At 42.6% G+C, this 22,515-nt stretch overlaps 1 protein-coding gene across 4 annotated transcripts in view; it reads right to left on the reverse strand.

Moving 5' to 3' along the window:
- Positions 1-22,515, reverse strand: part of agrn (agrin) — a 349,702-nt gene that overhangs the window by 26,802 nt on the left and 300,385 nt on the right. For all 4 annotated transcript variants that reach the window (XM_074642837.1, XM_074642838.1, XM_074642840.1 and 1 more), the window contains 9 exons: positions 20,793-20,907; positions 17,774-17,893; positions 17,161-17,580; positions 14,451-14,643; positions 11,175-11,390; positions 9,227-9,456; positions 6,819-6,953; positions 2,029-2,119; positions 1,104-1,268 (listed from right to left, as the gene is read on the reverse strand). In XM_074642837.1, coding sequence (XP_074498938.1) covers positions 1,104-1,268; positions 2,029-2,119; positions 6,819-6,953; positions 9,227-9,456; positions 11,175-11,390; positions 14,451-14,643; positions 17,161-17,580; positions 17,774-17,893; positions 20,793-20,907 — 1,685 coding nt within the window. The remainder of the gene's footprint in view (positions 1-1,103; positions 1,269-2,028; positions 2,120-6,818; positions 6,954-9,226; positions 9,457-11,174; positions 11,391-14,450; positions 14,644-17,160; positions 17,581-17,773; positions 17,894-20,792; positions 20,908-22,515) is intronic.

Below are 22,515 nucleotides of genomic sequence, written 5' to 3' on the forward strand. Positions count from 1 at the left end.
GACCATTTGCACCAATGAAACAATCAAATTGTGTCCATTACTCCCGCCCACGTTAGCTTTGGGTCAATAGAAACTCTTTTTCTCTTTAATTTTTCCAAAAGCAAGAGTCCAAATGCAATTTGAATCAAATGTGTAAAAGTAGTGGTATTAGCATGATTCAAATTGAAATGTGTTTCTGTTTATTACTATAAAACAGGTCTTAGGTATTTAGAGTGAAAAGTTCTAGAACACAAATAGTTCGAACGGCATCTAAATAGTACAAATGGTAGTAAGCATTATGCTTAATCAGTGTTACGATTATGAGGGGATCCTTGGAACATTTTCTCCCCTTTAAAGCTGAAGTAGGCGAGATGGGAGCAATATGATTCAAAAAAGTTATTTTTATAAAATGGTCGCTATATCGTGACAGTAGTATAAAAAAACATGTGCCTCTGTGTCCTCCGGTTTCCTCCAGTGATCTTAATGGCATCTGCAAGATTTCACAGACCGGAGGAAAACAAGCAGTAAGAGCTGATCTGAGGTCTGCTGTCCAGCTGCCGTCTATGAGAGCCGGCTGTCAATCACTCACAAACTCTGATCAAACGGTCAAACTAGGCAGCGCTGATCAAATATGAATCAATATTATGTTACGTTAATGCCTATTTCTCTCCTCAGATGTTTTCAGAATCATCTTGTAGTGCACGGTTTAGCTGTAAAATGAGAAAGTTTGTGACCCGGCAGCCATGTTGAGATCTCTTGGGGAATACCAAGTACCGCTCACATGACTGGAGCACAGCCAATAGGAACGCTCTCTCTCTGAAATGACCTGTGATTGGTCAAAGTCTTCCGTCACGGGCTAGATTTTTTAAAGCCGATTTTTTAAAACAGAGCCATGAGGAGGTGCAGAAGTCTAGTTTTCTCTCAGAACACTTGAATTTCAATATGCTGAAAGGTTATTATGGTATTTTTGCCCAATGATGCCAAAAAAGTTGTTGCCTACTGAAGCTTTAAAGTACTAATATTAGAAAATATCTATATTTTCTTTGTGAAACCTCTTTCATATGTCTATATCTCTTTCATGTTATATATTTATTTTCCCTAGTTTTCTCTTAAATGATGCTGACCTGATGGTAGCGGGTCCCTTCCCCAGGTCGTAGCGGAACTCCAGGATGCCTTCATTGAGGGACAGAGAGATGAAGTCTCCTTTCCCGTCCGATTTCTGGCCGTTGTAGAAGATCAAACCGTTGGAGTCGTTGGCCATGAGAATCACCGTCATGCTGACTTTTTGACTGTAGAAACAACACAAGCACAGCCGTCAGAGACACAATACCATATATATACCCGAGACTTAAAGGTGCTATTGATAACATCGATAACATTCAGCCACTAGATGTCGCATTCTTCCTCCCCCATTCCATCGCATTCACTTCACAACAAGTGGTTGCTGGGCAACTAACTGGCAACTTGATTTCTGACGACCCAGAGATACCGTGTGATACCAACGTCATTATGCTATTGGCTCACAAGGAATTGAGAAAGAATTAAGTGGAATTGAGAACCAAACGTCAGTTATCTTCCACAGATATAAACAAAACATTTATTTTGGACCCATCAAAATTTTAAAAATGATTAATTCACAATCACAATACTTTTTTTTTAGCCATGGAAAGGTGATAAAAATGATAAAAATCACTCCAAAATACCGCATTAAGACACCAAGACCTTGAGGAACACCATAGAAAAGAGTCATGCTGTGATTTGGTATCAAAAACTTTGACATTTGGAGATGTTTGCAAGACTCGCATTTTTCGGCGATTGGATGGCGAAAGATGCTTGTTTTTGGTACTCTGTCTATATGGAAATGAGGTAGAGACACTACTGTATATATTCTACATGCTGATGACGTGTTATTTGAGTTCAGGCTTAAAGAAGGCAGCTCCGCCTTAGGCCCAGATCAAGCTTAGCCTATGAAAACTACATGATATCCCGCGTTCAGCAATGCGTAGCATTCCTGACTGTGTGTGTTACATGCAGAGACATGGGACTTACCGCAGATCGTGCCCGTAGAGATGGAGCCCCTTCAGCTCCAGGTAAGAGTCTCCGTTGAACAGCGGCATGTAAGCCCCTCTCCTCTCAGCCACTGGAAAAAAACAAAAAACAAAGAGATTATATTCATCCTCAGGTCCCGTTTTTGTTGCTGTTACAGAATTGAAATTCAGGGATAGTCAGTGCATCTTTCAGGGACCTGTCAGCGTTATGGAAAGAGATGGATTTGTGTTTTCATAGCCTCTGGGATTAAGACTCTCTCTTGACAGAAATTCAAACAAAAAAATTCAAAAACCCTTATGTCAGACTGATTACACAGCCCGCCACAGTATAACAAAGAACCTTTGGAGACATGTAGGGTTTAACACCACAGCCGGGACCCATGAAATAATGCAGCCATTGTATTTTTGGCAGGCCTTTTTACGAATTCATGTCTTCGCGTTGGGTCTACGTCTGGCTGTCTGGAGTGATTAGGACAGGCACGGTGCCATCCTTCTAACAAGTGGCTTGACATTAAAAATCACTCAAGTGTCACCCGGGGGCATGTGTTTACGGTGCAAAAACTACCATCGCTCAGACGCTCACGTACGCATAAACACACACAAGCGAACACACATATATCCATGTAGCCGGCGAGGAAGCTTTTATTCGTAATTGGCTGGGATTAGCTGAGTCGAGTCAGGATGGGGGAAAGGCAGACGGAGATGAGAAAGCTAATTAGCTATTGTGCAGAAGACTGCTAATGATGATGGCACGCACCATGGAGGAGTGGGAGAAATGGTCTCGCATACGCTACAAGGATTCGAAACTGAACTCTATTAGAGTAGCAGAGCTGCTCAGGATGTAGTCTCTTATAGAGGTGTGTGGAGGGGGGGTTTTTCTCTTCCTCACATTGTGTTCAAAATGAAAGCACTGCAATCAATATGTCACCATAGGTCCAGGCATCGCAGTCGAGTGACCAGGAAAAAACCCACATGACCTACGGGGGAGTCGAGCTTGACGACCAAGAGAAGTCAGTCGAGTTGAACTTTTCACTGCTGCTCAAACGCAGCAGAAATAAGCGCCTCAATAGCACTACTCTGCTGCATCTAGTGCTCAGGTTTGTCAGTAAGCCCGGAGGTAATTTTGTTTATATTTGAGGAATGCTGCCTAATTAGTACTCGCAATAAAATCCCATCAAATCAATACAAAATAAGGAAAGGCAATAACAGAGCAGCTAAAATGCACATTTTGCCAGTTAAAAAACGTCGTAGCTGCAATCAGAGCTCGTGGTCCCGCCTCCAATCAATCGGCTCTTCAGCAGAATCGCTTACAGTGTGACTCAGAGGCACACACTATCTCATTCTCACACGCACACGCACATACACATACACATACACATACACATTAACTGGCTTAAAGCGGCAGTAGGCAGTATATTTTTGGCATCATTGGGCAAAAATTCCATAATAACCTTTCAGCATATTGTAATTCAAATGTTCTGAGAGATAACTAGACTTCTGTGTGTGTGTGTGCGTGCGTGCATGTGTGTGTGCGGGTGGGTGTATATTCTCTTATATTTATTTTATAATTGTGTATGTATTCCCTACCTCATATTTTATCGAACAATTTGCTATTGTTGCTGCTATATTTATAATGTTTATAATGATGATTATATTTTACTTCATTATTGTTATTCAATTGATTGATTGATCGATTGTCTATTATACAGGGTTGAGACAGTAACAAACAGGAACAAAGAATCTCACTGCCATGTCAATGTGTATGTGATCGATAATCTAAACTTGAATTTCTGTTCCTCCTCAAAGCTCTGTATTCAGGCTTTAAAAAATCTAGCCTGTAACGGAGGCAGCTGTCGATCACTCGCAAACTCCAATCAAACGGTCAAACTAGGCAACGCTGATCAAATATGAATTCATATTCTGTTACTGTAATGCCTATTTCTCTCTTCAAATGTTTTAAGAAACATCTTGTAGTGTACTGTTTCGCTGTAAAATGAGAAAGTTTGCTCCGGCTGGTGGGCGGTGCTTGGTATAACCTTAACTGATCTCAACATGGCTTGCGGGTCACAAACTTTCTCATTTTACAGCTAAACAGTGCACTACAAGATGTTTCTGAAAACATTTTATGTGAGAAATAGGCATTACAGTAACAGAATATTGATTCACATTTGATCAGCGCTGCCTAGTTTGACTGTTTGATCGGATTTCGCGAGTGATTGACAGCTGCTCAGAGGTGGCGAGGCTCCAGCTCGGCTCTGATTGGTTGTTTTCCTCAAGTCTGTGAAATCTTACAGATGCCATTAGGAGCACCGGAGGACACAGAGGACACATGATTTTTCACAGATTACCTAATTCTTTTTTTTTAATGATATTTGCTCTAAGCTGCCTACTGCTGCTTTAATGTAGCTGAGGAACTGAATACGTAACATTTCTGAAAATTCAAACTCCCCACCCTGCAGTTAGTTTTTCAAGGACCCGGCTGAGCCCAAGTGATCCTGCTTTCATCACTAAATTGTAATGATTTACACTATCACAGCGTAAAAGCACCAAGGAAAGTAGGCCATTCAATACTATTGGAACACCCTTGAGATAAGTCCTTGGTTGTGAATATTATAGCAGCGAGCTGCACTGACGAACCCTGGCAGAATTGAAATGGAAACCACAACTCAGCTGAACGTGCACACACATACACACTGTGTTACACACACTTAATATTAGGACTAATTCACCTTCAGTCTTCTGATGAGTGGCCTGTAAGAGATCTGTCTGTCCAACTGTTCCCCGTTCAGCCCCTCGGAGGGTGCGTCCGCCTTATCTGTGAGCTCCTGTCTGGGGCTGACACTCTGGCTGACTGACGCTCCCATTAATCACCGCGGGCAGAGAGGACTGATGCGATTAGTCATCTCATTGATTCCGGTGGGAAAAAATAGCCTTTTGGAATGGGAGATGCTCTCGCTCACACCGCATTGATTTTGGTTCACCTCAATTTATTTTAATCACCTGCTAACTGGGACTCCTGGCTTGGAAAGGAAGCGATTCCCATCTGTTTTTTTCTAAATTCCCAAGGGGTACAAGGCTGTTTTTTCTTTTGTTATGTGCATAGTATATTCTCTTTCATTCAGTTACAGAAGTCAACTTCTGCAAACATTCATGACAACATCTACAAAGCCCGAGGAGGGGAAAAAACACAGTTCGACTTCAGAATGCGCCACCGCCAAAAATGCTAATGATGAACTTCAAAAGCAGCTGAGGCATGCTCTGGTCTTTTCCCCAACCGCGGCCCGGTTCTGCCGTGTGGAGCTAAGTAGCAACAAACACGTTTGAACACAACACCTGTGGGCGGATAGGCGGGGAGGGAGGGAGGCTGCGGCTTCGCTGCCGCTTACCCGCTAACAAGCGTAGCCGAGTCGATGTGGTGAATGGCCCGACGGGGCCAATCATCTACCTCAGTTGTGCAACCCACCAAACCCTCCCATCCCCTCCCAGCCTGAAGGCTCAACCCCCCTCCACCCACTCTCCCTTTCTTTCTGCGTTTCATCTCCCTTTTCGATTCAGCTCGGATGGAAATGCCATGGAGCGGAAAGAAGAAAAAAAAGAGGCAAACACTGAGGAGGATGCAACTCAGCCGACTCCGGACCGAAACACTGGTGCTCCTTGATGAGCACTGGAGAGAACGGTGAGGCATGGAGTTACGCACTTATACCAGGATAAACAGTAGGGTTGGTGCTATACACCTATCTCCTGATTCAACACTATCACGATACTGGGGGCCGATTCGATATGTATTGCAATTTTTTTTAAGTACTGCGATTCGATATTAGGATTTATTGCGATTTTCTTTTTTAACACTAGACCATGGGGAAAAAATTAATCATACACTTCTAGGGATTTTTACTTTGGAAAATATCTAAATTAAATCAGTAAACATGTTTGATTTTCAGCATGTATACAGTCAAAGATGTCCTGAAGTATATCTATATATCATTTATGAAGTCATTGTCAGGCATTATTTATTACATTTTTTTTCCATCAACGACATTTCCCTCCGAAATTAGTGGTATTTTCTTTTTAATTTATAAGGGACATGTAATGTTTTATACTTCTGGTGAATATAATCCATCAATCTGATTTCCGTCATGTATTTTGTATATACAGTTCCCTTTGTCAACACCTTATTTTGAAAACCGGACGTAGTACTTCCGCTAACTTCGCCAAGTCCGTCTCTAGCTCTCCCGTCAGCTCCGTTCTCTTTATCCGTCCATGGTCAGCTCCATCGGGGCCGTTTCAATGCAGAGAACATAAATGTCAGTATATGGGTGCTCTACAGTTGTAGCGTCGGCTGATTTGACCACGGAGATGCGAGCGTCGGCCGGCTTGACTGCACGTTACCGCAATGCGATAACGTTTCCTGTCCATGACAGAGTTAGCATGCAGCTTTAGCCGTGATGTCTAGCTCAGCTTTTCCTGTCAATGTGTGAAACCCAAAGTGTTTCCATACTTTACTGGATGTGTAGTGTTTACCACTTTGAATTTAACATGTGAGGGTGCAGGTCGTATCCACGCTGACAAGGTTTGTCTTGGTTGACGGATACGGAACGGATATGTTGTCACGTTACTCAGACTACAACAATAAAAGCGGTAACTTCTTTCTACCCCCGCATAGACTCAAATGAAGCAAATATATCGATTCTGGCATTAAAAAATAAATTTCAAAATCGTAAAAAAAAATTAAATTGCGATACATAGGTGAATACATTTTTTTCCCCCTCCCCAAATATACAGTCACATTACCTTTCTCGCAGTGCCTCCCTTCGCGTCCCATGGGACACTCGCATTTGTAGCCTCCCTCGGGCAGCGCCTGGCACTGGGAGGATGGATGGCACCTGTCGGGCTCGCACGGGTTGTGGACGTCGACACAGGTTGGGCCTAGAAACACACACATATTCAAATCCCACATGAGAATCCCACATTCTCTTTTATTCCATCTGAGAGGAGGGGTTTGTGAGGATTTCCTCTGTAATAGAGGTCATTTTCTAATAGGATTTGGAAATATTACACGTCCAGATTAAACAGTGGAGAGCCTCCCCCGCCACGTGGCCGTGTTTCTGGGCCAACGCCGACTGTGGGAAAAGCTCGGGAGCGTCTGGCGGATGATGGTTTTGCCCTCTGCCACAGCCCATCAGAATTCACCCGTCATTACTTTTAGCAGTCCAGCCTGTGGTGAGGAGAGCGCTTTAATGAACCCCATCCCCGCTGAGCTCACAGGGCTCCCCCCGTTTCTTCCCTCACTCACTCTTTTGGTAGCCAGCTTTTATCCTGCACTCTCACTTCCTCCCCACCACGGCCTCTTCTTTTCATATCTCTTCCTCCTCTACCATCTTTTCACTCTGATACTCTCTCACCTCCCTCATTCATCCGACTGTCCTGACATGTCCTCCCTCTGATTACAACCCCTCGCCGCCCATTTATTCTCTCTTCTGCCTTTCTGTGATCCGTCCCTCCCCTCGAGATCCGCAATCTTGGCCACTTTCTAAACTGACATGATGACAAAATTAACTTGAGTCCTCAGGCGACGGTCCAATTCTCATTATCACCATTCGTTTTACGCCGTGTTGCCAACACAACTTTGATCGCGCGGCGATGCTTCTCCAGAGCGGAGGGTTATCTTTGTTTCTTCTCAATAACAACCAAACATAAAAGCACCTCTTATATGAAAGGCAATAATTATGTAATGTGATACTTTATTGATTTTAAATTCAAAGGCAATAGCTTTTTGGCTGAGAGGCTTGTTTCCCTAACCCACGAGGCTGCCCCCCATGTGAGTGTAAAATCCTTTACTATTCAAGCATAAAAGTTAACTCCGACAATTAATTTGGTTCTGGTGTGAAACTTTCTGCAGCCGGCTGCCGTTCAACCAGCGAGGGGCACGCTTGGCTAGGCGCTGATGGTGTCTGCTCTGAGCTATCTTCTCTCTGACTTGCTTGTTAGTTGGCATCTGCTGCAGGGATAAAAAAAAAAAGGAGGAAGGGAAGTAGAAGAAGAGATAGGCCAAAGGCCAGTCGCTAAGCGTTTGGTGGAAGTTTTCATGTTGTCTGCACGCTGTCAACATTTAATCTCTCGTTTCTGTGTCGGACACACAGATTTGATGGTGTTGGTGTTTACAAAAATGACTTCCAGCGCTCCTGCTGGGGGCACGAGTTACACTGTCAAATTAGGCTGTCAAGCTTACTAAGGATTTGTGAGGAAGTCATGACCACAGTGAATCCCAGAGGAGAAGGGAAAGCAAACATCATTTTAAATAGGTGTGAGAAAAGTCTGGAAATTTCACATATGAACTGACAGATTTTTTTACTTTTACTGGAATAAACCTCTCAAATGTCCATGACTGTCCAGAAATCCCAGTATGACCATTATCACCACTGCTGACCTGCAGCACTCCCCAAAAGTGAAGCCAATACATCTGGATCGCCCCTTGGTGGCTGGCTGCAGTGTAGGTCATAAATCCCACCTCCTCCATGTTAGTGGATGGGACATGGGCCAAACTAAAAAGTATGCGTCAAATAATTTTTCCCCAAAGATGGTTTCTGTCATTTTATGTAGTTCTAATCCACTGATGTATGTTCAAGTGTTCAATTTTTCTAATTGGTTTGGTTTTAATTAGTTATTTGATGCAATAAAAAGGGGGTGAGACGTCATAACTGACAGCTGTGATTGAGTGAAGTAGTCGCGTAGCCGGAGGCTCGGAAATTGTTCGTGGGAGGAGATGTAACTTCAACTTTCCAAAAACATGAGTCTGTGTTATAGAACATGTGTCAGTTTCATCATAAATGTAGTTCTAGAGATATTATGGTAAGTTGTTGTGTCTTTTTTGCCAAACAGCTACCGTGTTGCTAACGTAGCAGCTGGGTGGCTCACGCTGTGGCCATGCTCGGCTCGGGCGGGACCTCGATACCGCGGTTCCAGCCCCCCCAATAACTACAGCGCAGACTCTGGCTCCAAATGCCATAAAAATCTCAAGATAGGGGCGGCCCGGTCGCTCACCTGGCAGAGTGGGCATCCCATGTACCAAGGCTGAGTTCTTACGTCAAGATGACAGCTCCCGTAGCCGTGATATTTTGGCTTTACTTTTGTACAGTGGGAGGAAGTGGAGAGGAGATGTGTCATCCATCTATAAATACAGTCTATGGTTGGCACCTTACCCCAGAATCCTTTGCTGCACTTGCAGTGGAACATCTCTGCCTCCTTGACCTGGCACACCGCGCCGTTCTTGCAGGGATTCGGCTGGCAGGGGTTGTTGCCACATTCGCCCACGCCGCTGCCGTACAGACTGTCTCCCCCGCTCTCCTGCAGGTTGAGCATTCGATTGTTGACGTCCAGCAAGCGGATGCAGCCAACCAGACCCGTGGCCACCGCCGTCCGTTCCCTCACACTGGAGAAGAAAAAAGGGAAAGAATATAATGTCTTTTAAAGTCAAAATGAAATGAAAAATGCCTTTTTAACCATTTTAGATCACATCTGCGGTCATGTCATGCGCCTATTTAACAATATATGCAAAAAAACATGTTGTCTTCTTATTTCTATATCAAAATCCAATGATCTTTTCTTCCTGTAAAACAAAACACCACATGTGCTTACCTAAGGTAGTGCCAACCATTTTCAACCAATAATGTCATGACATCTGTCCATCAATCAATCTGCAACTTTTAGCGACGAGGCCAGTCCTCTTTAGCTCCGTATCATGCTACGTTCTAAGCCTGCCAAATTTCAGCGGTGCAATCAAATGCAGAGGATTTGATCTAAATCCCTCTTGTAACTGTACACCGCTCAAATATTACGTTTCACTGAGGAATACGTCACAGTATGGAGTTCCATTTTCTTTTTTCAACACAAAGTCTGACAGCCTGCAGTTCTAATTATTACACTACTGGCTGTCACATAATAAGGGCTCAGGGCAAAGAAGATGCTATATGTTGTATGCTGTATAATATTGCTGATACATTTAATTGGGTTGAGATTGAAGAATATTCCAAGATTCCAGATTCCATCTCATTAACTGCTTAATCAAAGCGGTACCTGTGATTTATCACAATATATTGACATAAGTGCACATCTAACACATTCTGACTTTTTGTCTGGCTAAATGGGTTCAATGGGGGCCCACAATTTTATTAAATTTTTTTTACTGGGGCCTTCTATAGAGTGATGCAGGGATGACTAATTTTTGTAGGCCAATCAGGAAGTTAGCTTCGTACTGGTTCCCTTCGATAAAAGGCTGATGGGATTTTTTTGGGATTATCGCAGAAAATAAGATCTGTGGCAAACACACGTTTATGATAAAAATGTGATAGGGCAGCACATCCCAGATTTCAAAATCAAGGACAAAATACTAGCATTTCGCCTACCCTATCACATTTTTATGTTTATGGGACTGTGGGTCTTGCACTCCACCATGAATCCCATCGTTGAAGCACAACCTCCTTTGACCAAAACATAAACATTTATAATGCTTACACGTTTTGTTCAGCCAGATAATCTTCACAAATGAACACCACTTGAAGCGTACATGCAGTCGCCAGGAGTAAAATGCTAACGTTAGGCTATTAACGAACTACACCACGGTCGCATGAGTATTCACAACGAGGCTGTAAAGGTGGAGTCGGCGTGATGACGTTTAGTTATCTCATTTAGCCACCTTTTTTAAGACCTATAAAAGCTTCAAAATTCAAGAGTGGGATATTTACTGACATATTTTATATTGTCGAACAAAACATTAAAATCTCTCAAGCTTGTGTTAACCACAGACCTTACTTCAGGCATCTAACTAAAAACCCATTCAAAAAAACATTGACTTCCAGTCGAGACAGACTGAAATGCTAAAATGCTAACTCATGTCCAGACTTTAGGACTCATTCCTGCAGCACCCTATAGGGTTAACCTGGCCATGGAAGTAAGACGTACTAGATATCTCCACAGGGGGAAAAAATACAAATCAGAATCAGTCAGCAAAATGGACAAAAATGTGAAACTGTGTTTTAAGTTCTAGACTCTCTAAATTAGGAGCTGTGAACTAAAAGGTTTTATTAGAGAGAAGCCACAGTTCATGGACTTCGGTGCCCTGAATTTGATCACAACAATAGATGATCTTACTCCAGCTTGATTTCTTCTGGCACTCCCCCGATGAACAGGTTGGTGTCCAGGTTGAGGCCGTCGGTGCCGCGTGGACTCTCGCCCTCGTTGTGTGGCTCGTTGTCCACGCTGAGCATGGCGTTGCGCCGGTTGCGAGTCACCACCAGCGAATGCCAGCGGCCCTGATTCACTTCTACTTTGCTGACCACTGTGCCTGTGCCCGAACCGGTGTTGAACCTGAGAAGAAGAGATAAGTTCAGTCAATCAACTTCATCCAACAATCCCACCTCATATTAGTTTAGCAGATTATAAATTTGTTCTTTATCAAGCAGCGCCAAATGACTGGAAGATATTGTTCAACAAGGCAGAGAGGTATGAAAGAAAGAAGGTACACGATTTCCAAACTCTGTGACTGAGGCGGTTACTCACTTAAAAAAAATGTCTTCACACCCTCTTTTTAATTAAACCTTTTATCTAATGGGGTTTTGTTGAGGAAAAAGCCCATATCATCACAGAAAAGAGCCGTCGCGTATGTGCACCCACACATATGGTAGCATTAGCACAACCTGAGAGCAATTATCTGCCACAAATAATTAGTTCGTCTCCCCACGTCTTGGATTTGCGGAGCTGTGGGTGGTAATCTCACAGCTGTATTTCTGGAATTGAGGCAGAGCTCCGTCTGAAAGCACAAGTGACTATTATCTCCTTTAGTTTGCTATTGATTTCACTCTGAATGGAGAGATCTAACCCGGCCAGGTTTGGGGCGGGGGGGAACTGAGAGGGCTTAGAGGGGTCAGCGTGAAAGACCCAAAAGATAAGGAGAGCGGATGTTGTTTGAATTAATAGGTCCAAAACAGACGCAGAGGTGCACGATCTCTAATTAGTCCGTTCAAGTTTCTCCTGAAGATGCTGCTTCACCCCGAAATCATTCTTTATGCATACAATTCCACTGTGGGGAAGAGAGAGGAATACTTAGTGTTTCTGCAGGTTTCTGCTAGGAAAATTGCTCCAATTCAAACAGATCGGATGAAACGTTTGGTTAATGTCTGCCTTAAGAAAAACATATTGTTCAAATCCTGTTACATCCTACAGGGGCACTACACCAATTTGACACGTCACAGCCTGTTTACTAGTCACAAGGAGTGACTCAGCCTGGCTTAGAGCCTACAAATCTTACACTAAGGGCATGGAGATTCAATGATGTGGGTGTTTACCAGACAAACGAGGTCTAAAATACACTATACAGTAGAGGTGCATTATGGGATGCATGGGATCTGATGTTTTTCATGTTGGATCTACCTAAAAAACTAAAAAGCAATTGAACAGCAAAGCTCCCAAAAGAAGTCCTCCTCATTAGAGCTGTCAAAGTTAATGCAATAATAGCGCCTTGCTGCAAATTTTTTTTAACGCCACTAATTTCTCTAACGCATTAATGCAACTTGCGATTTTTAGGTTGTAGAAGGTTCAGTCTTAAATCTAGAGTGAGGATACTAGAAAATCTTAAGGAATCCATTGGTACCAGCCATGTCACGCTAGCTTGTGGCGAAGGAGGCTAAATAATGCTGAAAACATACGCAAAATTTTGCAAGGAAAAACTGGCATGGCCATTTTCAAAGGGGTCCCTTGACCTCTGACCTCCAGATATGTTAATGAAAATGGGTTCTATGGGTACCCACGAGTCTCCCCTTTACAGACATGCCCACTTTATGATAATCACATGCAGTTTGGGGCAAGTCATAGTCAAGTCAGCACACTGACACACTGACAGATGTTGTTGTCTGTTGGGCTGCAGTTTGCCATGTTATGATTTGAGCATATTGTTTTATGCTAAATGCAGTACCTGTGAGGGTTTCTGGACAATATCTGTCATTGTTTAGTGTTGTTAATTGACTTCCAATAATAAATCTATGTTTACGTTTGCATTGAGCAAGCACATTTACCCACTCCCATGTTGATAAGAGTATTAAATACTTGACAAATCTCCCTTTAAGGTACATTTTGAACGGATAAAAAAATGTGTGATTAATTTGTGATAAACCACGGACAATCGTGCGATTAATTGCGATTAAATATTTTAAACAATTGACAGACCTAATTTATAACATTGCCTGTAATAGCCTAATGCAACTAAATCTGTTGTAATTTGAAGGTTATATACTGTAAATAAAAAGATATAACTAGTACAACATGTTCAGTCCAGCGCATCTATGAGCCATTTCTGGACGTATATACTGTACGCCATTGCTTCCATCTGTAAACATTACATAAACAAAACTCTGCGCGTATATGTGATTAAAAATTACATATGAAATGCCAAATTTGGACCTGCTGCACACATTCCCGTACATATGTTCCCACCATCTGCAAACGTGATCATGCGAACAGCTTATTTGCAAGTTTGAACACATTTCTGAAAGCATGCCTTCGTAGCCTTAGCCTGCAAATCTGTCAACCGGCTTCTGTGTCTTTTTTTACATTTTATTTTCTGGCGGTGGTGTTTTCAACATGTTTACTTGCTGTAATTATTTGCCTCATTATCTTCATGTGTTTTATTCTTATCTGTGTCCCCGTTTCCCCCCACGGGGATTATTTTATTTTTATGAGATTGAATCAAACGAAAGCAGCAGAATCAACGAGGTCGCTGACCCTCCCTCTTAAAGCTGCAGTGGGTAGAAATGGAGCAGATATGATTAAAAAAAAGATATTTTTATAAAACGGTCATTATATCCTGACAGTAGTGCATGAGACAGGTAATCTGAAAAAAATAATGTGCCTCTGTGTCCCCCTGGTGTCCTCCGGTGTTCCTAATGGCATCTGCAAAATTTCACAGACCGGAAGAAAACAACCAATCAGAGCCGAGCTGGAGCTTCGCCGTCTCTGAGCAGCTGTCAATCACTCACAAACTCTGATCAAATATGAATCAATATTCTGTTACTGTAATGCCTATTTCTCTCATAAAATGTTTACAGAATCATCTTGTAGTGTACTGTTTAGCTGTAAAATGAGAAAGTTTGTGACCCGGCAGCCATGTTGAGAACAGGTGAGGAAACACCAAGCACCGCCCACCAGCCGGAGCACAGCCAATAGGAAAGCTCTCTCTCTGAAATGACCTGTGATTGGCCCAAGTCTCTTGTCACAGGCTAGATTTTTTTAAAGCCTGAAAACAGAACCATGAGGAGGAGCAGAAGTCTAGTTTTCTCTCAGAACACTTGAATTACAATACGCTGAAAGGTTATTATGGATTTTTTTGCCCAATGATGCCAAAGATATTCTGCCTACTGCCACTTTAACTCTCACCTGAGCTCCACCTTGCCGTTAACCAGAGCCAGAGAGATGAAGTCCTTCTTGCCCTCCTGGCCGTTGTAGAGCAGGATGCCGGTCATCTCGGACGCTCTGAATTCCATGGCTATGCGGACCGTGTGATAGGCGGTCATGGTCTGGAAAGCCAAGTACGACTGGCCTCCGAATGACGGGATGAAGTACCTGATCACTGTGGAGGAATGAAGACAACAAGCCAATCCTGTCATTACTACATGATTTGGCGCAATAGGCGTTTAATGTGCATAATTAAGTGTGTGAGCGGAGGCGGGGTGTCACTGGCTCTTGATGACAGAGAAAATAAGGCAGTTTATTTTTAGGGATTTTTTCCGAAACGCTTCAGTTTATCAAAAGGAGGAGGTCGAGAAAGAGGTGGAGCCGAGCTTTTCAACCACCCTCAAGTGACACACATTCACACACACACGCACAGGAACCCTTTGTTTTTCTGCCACTCGACAATTATGATTATTATCATCCATTTTCTCCCCCGGGCTCCTTTTTTTTCTCTCCGTCCATCTGTCTTTCTGTCCGTCTCTCTGAGGAGAATGGCAGCTGATGAGCTCCCTCTTTTCTAATGACCTGATTGATCTGGAGGAGGCCGGCGTGCAGTTTGTGTGTGTGAGTGACATCATTTAGCCACTCTAACTCGAAGACACACACTGATTCTCACCAGCTAATCCCCATCAAGGCAATTACTGTCAATTATCTTAAGACGCAGCTGCGTGAGGTTGCTCCTCATCCCGCCAAAAATCCCAAAGTAGGGTAAGAGGGAAGCAACAAAAGAGTTGCTCTTCTCAAAAAGTTCTCCTTGATTTGTGATTTTTTTCCGCGGCGCTGATTGGATTCAGTGTTGCTTTCGGTGAACGGCTCAGCGGTCGCTCACTTCGGAGGTGTTAAACCCGTCTGAATCACTTGAGATGAGCTTGAAGCGCGGTTTTGAGGAGAGATGTAGCGTCTGACTCAATCACACCTAAACTTCTTTGTTCCTTTCAAATAATCGAGTTTCCCACTGACACTCTGATTGCTGTTATCTTGTCGAGCTTTATATGACCCAATAAATCATCTGTGACGATATAACATTTACATATTCCGGCACTAACCGAAAGTCATTACTCACACCGCTACTTAGGGTGTCACTTTGCAGCCACTTTGTGAAGCTACAATTAAACAAAACTACTGCTTAACAGAAGGAATATATGTCGTTTTTCTCTTTACAATAAAAGTTTCATTAAATAAAACATTCCTTTTATATTTGATTTTTTTTATCGTAATGGTGTGTTACTGCTACTTTATAAATATATTAAAGCACTTGAGGATGTGGTTAGCAGTGATTATAGAACAGCTAAAAGGCATGATTGGCACAGTGGAAAGTGGAGTGCCTACAAGCCTCTTAGTTGCTGCGAAATCACTGTAAACGCCAGCCCTTTGGTGCTTTCTTTGTAATTGCTAATTGCAATAGTGCAAAATTAGAAGGGAAGTCTGTTCCAGCTCATTTTCTTAGTTGAGTTTGAAATAAGCTCAGACTTTGAAACTTTAAAGTAAAGCCCGGGCCACACTGGGAACGTGAGCAGCGTGTGTGCGTCGTGGAACCCGTTTCTTTTTATTTCGGCATCCATGTTAACAGGTTAGAGCAGCAACACACCCCGCATGAGTCAGCTGCGTCTCTTCTATGGCCGGGCCAGAATGGGCACGTCGGCAGCGCGTGTCGGCTGCCTCACTGTACTGCTGCGTCTCTCGCGTCTGTGGTGTCCACACTGGCAGTGTTTCTGCTGCTGCTGTGCTGCTGCTGTCAGCCCTTTCTTTTTACATAGCGTTTGCCTTTCATAATGGCCATTTAATTTCTTTATAAATGTCATTTATATTTATTTTAGACAGAAAAAGGTTAAAAAGCATGTGCTCATTTGTAAATAATAGTAATAATCCACAATAAAAAACCCGGTACTTTATTCATTCATGGAGCCCTGCAAGTCACTGCATGTTCTACAGCACTGTCCTGCATATATTTCAGAATAAAATCTTCGTGTTAACAAATGAAGGAATACTGTCCACAGGGCTTTTATTTTGAAACGGAAGTAGGAAGTGTTGAGTAAAAAATAAATCTTTACTTTTTCACGTCAGTGACATATTCTATATTGACATCATACCAGTAACAATACTACAGTTTCAATGTATATATCTGTAGAATAGGTCACAAAAAAAAAGTTCATATTTATTTTTAACTCAACACTTAGGCCAAACGTTTCGATTTCAAAATAAAAGCCTGCTAGCATTTTTTTCTGTGGAGAGAATTCCTTCATTTGTTCACACAAAGCTGTTATTCTGAAATATGTGTTAAGGAAAATGCAGTGACATGCACGGCTCCATAAATGAATAGTGGTGGCTTTTAATTTTGGATTATTACAAATGAGCACACGCTTCTTAAACTTTTTCTGTCTAAAAAAAATTATATTTATAATGAAATAAAATGGCCATTATTAAAGGAAAACTCTATGTAGAAAGAATCAGCTGGCAGCAGCAGCCCAGCAGCAGAAACACTACCAGTGTGGACTCCACACACATGAGAGGCGCAGCAATTCAGCAAGGCAGCTGCCACGCGCTGCTGATGGGCCCAGTCTGACCCGGGTGTAATAACAAATAAGGGAGAAGAAATAATGCCCGATATATAAAGAAAAAGAAAAAGCTGACTCACCCTTCTCACACACGGCGCCTCCTCTCCCGGCGGGGCACATGCAGCTGAAGTCGTTGCCGTCGTCCTCGCAGGAGCCCCCGTGGAGGCAGGGGTGGGAGCTGCAGGGCTTCTGGGCCTTGTGGTGAAGCTTGCCCCTAACGTGGGCTACGGTGGTGGCTGGAGGCCATGCTGTCGTGGTGACGGCTGCCGTGGTGGTGGTGGGTAGTGGTGTAGTGACCGGTGCCGAGGTTGTGGTGGTACGCCTGCCGTAAGGCCTGCGGGTACTACCTGATGGGCGACGGGTGAAGTACGGGGTGGTGGTGGTGGTAGTGGTGGTAGTGGTGGTGGTGGTGGGAGCAGCTGTGGTGGTGGTGGGAGCAGCTGTGGTGACTGACGCCGTGGTGGTGGTAGTGGTGGTGAAGAAGGGGAGGGAGGTCAGGCCTGTCAACAGAGCCGGAGAGAACAATGGAAAACAGACAAAGAAGAAGAGACGTTAAAGGATGTTGAGCCTGCGGTCCTGAGACTTCCTGTTCAAGACCCGTAAAACTTTTGATAAATCACCTCATGAATAACTTAAAACCCCTTTTCATATTATTAATCCCCACACACTCCTGGTAAGTCCATACTGCATTACCATAACTGGTGAAGCGAATATTCTCGTCCTCCGGCTTCTTCACGGCGATGCTGGTCTCTTTGGAGGCCTTCAACTGTTTCAGCAGGGATCCTTCAATGTCCTCCACCGAGTATCTGGTATCTACAATAAACAAGAGGTACAGCCACTCAGGACAAGGCCTCCGAGGAGCACTCCAAAGCAAATACAGGACTCGCGCCGCTTTAGCGGAACAATGGATATATCAGAAAAAACCCTGTGTGTGACAGGTGGAGGATCTCCGGGGACCACTTGTCCTCCACCCTGCCGCTTGTCCGGCTTTTTTCCAGATGAATCGCTCTCATAACGTTCGCTGCAGATGTTCGCTTTACAGGCCATGGAGGAACGCCGCTTAACGTTGCCCCGTACGAGGGGTGTGAAGGACACTAAACGACACTCATAAAATAAAATAAAGGGGAAGAAGGGGGGGTGGAGTTTTGTATGGTACAAAAGGAGCTTGAAGGCCCAGTTGTGGCATCAACCTTATCGTTTTGAACTGAATTCACATACACAAAAGACTAATAATGAGAAATAAGCACTTAGGTGTAAGTATGGGTATTTGTCCCAATTGAAAATATAAGTCTGTGATTACAGCACTAGTGATGTGAACAAACTAAGGCTGACAAACGATTAAAACATCGAATTGCAATTAATCGCAAATTAATCCCAAATTTTTTTTATCTGTTCAAAATGTACCTTAAAGACTTGCCCCAAACTGCATGTGATTATCATAAAGCGGTCATGTCTGTAAAGGGGAGACTCGTGGGTACCCATAGAACCCATTTACATTCACATATCTGGAGGTCAGAGGTCAAGGGACCCCTTTGAAAATGGCCAAAATTTAGCACAAGTTTGGAGCGTTATTTAACCTCCTTCGACAAGCTAGTATGACATGGTTAGTACCGATGGATTTCTTAGGTTTTTCTAGTTTCATATGATACCAGTATCTTCACTCTAGCTTTAAAACTGAGCCGGCTACAACCTAAAAATCACAAGTTGCATTAATGCATTACAGAAAAGAGTGATATTAAAACAAATTTGCATTTACGAGTTAACTTTGACAGCCCTAAAACAAACCTTTAACAGATTAAAACAACATTAGTAACTCATCTTTAGTTGTTATCTAGGGTTTATCACTGTATTAAGGTCGGAGCAGACACTTCTATTTTTCTAATTATATCTAATTTTACCTTTAACTGCATGATAGACGGTAAAACAGAGCACAAGCGGAATCACCTGCAAGGTAATTTAGGGAACTTTTCCTGTCTCTGATGAATAACAAACACCAATGTCAACATCTACTCTAGGTACAAAACCTTCATATGATATTTTTTTTTTATCACTGTGGCAAATGTTGCAAGCAAGAGACTGAGTTGGCATTGAGAAGAAAATTAAAAAAGAAGATACAAATGAGGAAAATCATTCGGTGCCTTACGATATTATGAGCCAAATGAAAAAAGAAGTTGATGGCACTCAGAGCGCTTATCTCTGCCAAGGATGCACAATCCTCTAAATTTGTTTTTTTTTAATAATAGAAAAGTTCCTAACCTGCATCCGGATCTGAACCAGAATATATATGTCAATAGAAAATCATAATGAAAACACTTAAATCCAGCTCGTGTTTTGTACAAGGATGAAAATTGTGCAAAATTTAAAATAGATGAATCATTTCAATGAGTTTTGTTGTTGTTGTTGCCAACTGTACTGTGCACCTTCTGTAGAGGCAAAATACCTCTTCAGTATGCAGGATGACTCAGGGTAGTTATGTGCAGGTTAGGGCTGGCAATATTAATGTGATAATAACGCAAATTTGTTTTAACGCCACTAATTTCTTTAATGCATTAACGCAACATGAGATTTTTAGGTTGTAGAGGGCTCAGTTTTAAAGCTAGAGTGAAGATATTATCATCATATGAAACTAAAAAACCTAAAGAATCCATTGGTGTCAACCGTGTCATATTAGCTTGTCATGGAGAAGGCTAAATAACGCTCAAAACTTGTGCTAAATTTTGGTGAGGAAAAACTGGGATGGTCATTTTCAAAGGGGTCCCTTGACCTCTGACCTCCAGATATGTGAATGAAAATGGGTTCTATGGGTACCCACGAGTCTCCCCTTTACAGACATGCCCACTTTATGATAATCACATGCAGTTTGGGGCAAGTCATAGTCAAGTCAGCACACTGACACACTGACAGTTGTTGTTGCCTGTTGGGCTGCAGTTTACCATGTTATGATTTGAGCATATTTTTCATGCTAAATGCAGTACCTGTGAGGGTTTCTGGACAATATCTGTCATTGTTCTGTGTTGTTAATTGATTTCCAATAATATATATATACATACATTTGCATAAAGCAGCATATTTGCCCACTCCCATGTTGATAAGAGTATTAAATCTCAAATCTCCCTTTAAGGTACATTTTGAACAGATAAAAACATGTGTGATTAATTTGCGATTAATCACGATTAACTGTGGACAATCATGTGATTAATCACAATTAAATATTTGAATTGATTGACAGCCTTAGTGAAGGTACAATGTGGTTGCTATTGCACAATTGCTTTCAGGATTTTAGAAGTTTTAAGAGAACTGTATGGGATATTCAAAATATTATCTAAAAAAAAAAAATTGCTTGATGCTCTAAATTTAGTGAGCGGGGAATGAAATGTGTAGGAGGGGCAATAAAATATGACTGTGCTGGACCGAAGAATCCAGGAGAGAAGTAATTTTGCCTCTCCGCCTTACAGTCCAAGAGTTACGAGTGGAAATGTAAAGTGCTTTAAAACTATAGTGGCTTATTCTGCATAAAAAACTAATTAGGTCTTCCTTGGCCAGTGGCCCAACTTTTATCCCAATTTCATTTAAATCAAGTAAGTTCTTGCTCGCTAAAAGACAAAAGGGGGAAGAAACCATAACTGATTCATACCGCATATCTCTCTATTGGCAACTGTACTTAATCATTTTTCAGTTTCCAAATCTTCCACTCTCTTCAAATATCTCTCACCTGGTTTGAAGTGGGCCTCCACAAAGGCCAGGATGGAGTTGCTGGGCGACAGGTTGCGGACACGAATGCTCATAAAGTCTTTGTGCACCTCCGACTTCCTGAACAACTCATTGAGCTGAGGGAGAGAGAGAGAGAGAGAAGAGATGATAAATGAAGCTAGTAATGAGCTCCATGCTATCATCGCAGCGAGTCCAATTCCAGAAGACTGTACTCTATCTCTGAGGAAGAAAGACTGCCTCTCAAATTGGGGGTGCAGAGAAGAAACCTGTCGGGTGCGGGTGCACAAATTGACATTTAGCTGCAGCCGTGGCATTAATTATAGAGACACGTTTTCGGGAGGAGCTACGATAAATGTCGTGCAACCCTGACATGTGCTGCTGATTGGTTTTGCTTCCGATTCCCCCCGTGTGGAAGTTATAACAGCTAGAAGAGCTCCATGAGGAGGTTGGACTAGAATGTTTTAGAAGCCAACGGGGATATTACAGCAGTAAGACTGAAGTTAGCCGAAGAATCTATAGACCAATATTTTATCTTCAAATTGGACAATTTTAATGCTTAAGTTATACATACAGTCAGTCGTTTCCCCATAATTCAGTTCTTGTCAGCGTGCTGGTGGATTAATCACATTCACACACTCAAAAGCAACGAAAAACAAGAGGAAAATCCTCTGCTGGTTAAAATGACAGCAGCCACAAGGCCCGCTAACCCACTTTACTGGAGCTGCTTCTGAGTGGCCGCTTCCATTGTTTCCACCGAGCGCCCTTCCACACACCATCTGCATCTCACCGACTTTACTAAAGCCAGTCATTGTCCACAAAATCATGTTTTAGAACGAGATTCACCCATTATGTGACATTTCTGTGAAAGAGACATATTCAGCTGGAACTCTTGGGATTTGTGTTGGAAATAATCATTTTTGCTCATTGGAATCATTTTGTACAGTCACAGATTAATATAGTTAGGCTACTGACTGTGTAATTTGTTAATTTTTTTTGTTAGGTTATCGCATTGTCGAATAAGGTTTGATGCTCAGCAACCACCTATCTGCAGCAGAGTTACCACCGCAATGCTGTTTTTGCGGCTTTTCCTTTTAAAGGAACAGTGTAACGTTTTAGAGGATCAGTTAGCAGAAATGGAACACGTAAGGGGTAATGTACAGCAAGCGGGTCATTGTTGTGAAATAAAGCCCTTCAGGGCGATGCGGCAGGGGGTTTATTTCACAACAATGACTGTACATTATCCGAGTCCGACATCTGAACTGCGCCCATAGCAACGGTCTGTTATACATAGCAACGGTCTGCTATAAAGAAATAACAGACCGTGGAATGCCGTGATTGACCAATCAGAATTGAATATTCAACAAAAGCCATGTAATAAAATATTCATTATCATGTTTTCTTTAGTGTGTAATCACCTGAAAGTAACAATCATTGTGTTTTTGTTAGCTTAAAATGAGCCCGTCATATCTACATAGGGAGCGGGTCCTCTTCATGGAGTCCACCATGTTGCTCTGCCATGTTTCTACATTAGCCCAGAACAGACAAACCAAACGTTGGCTCTGGTGAAAGGTTTTCGCATTTTTTTACGTTACCTGAAGGCCACCGTAGTTCTCTGACACGCTTGTGAAACTGCAGTAACGTGAGCTGCAGAGTGCAAAGCCGTGGTATCGCCAGCTGCCGTCTTCTGTTGCACCTAAAATAGTGTTTTTATGGTAAGGATGGCC

Source organism: Sebastes fasciatus, chromosome 8 (assembly GCF_043250625.1).
Source record: "Sebastes fasciatus isolate fSebFas1 chromosome 8, fSebFas1.pri, whole genome shotgun sequence".
In the NCBI taxonomy this organism is placed as follows: Eukaryota; Metazoa; Chordata; class Actinopteri; order Perciformes; family Sebastidae; genus Sebastes; species Sebastes fasciatus.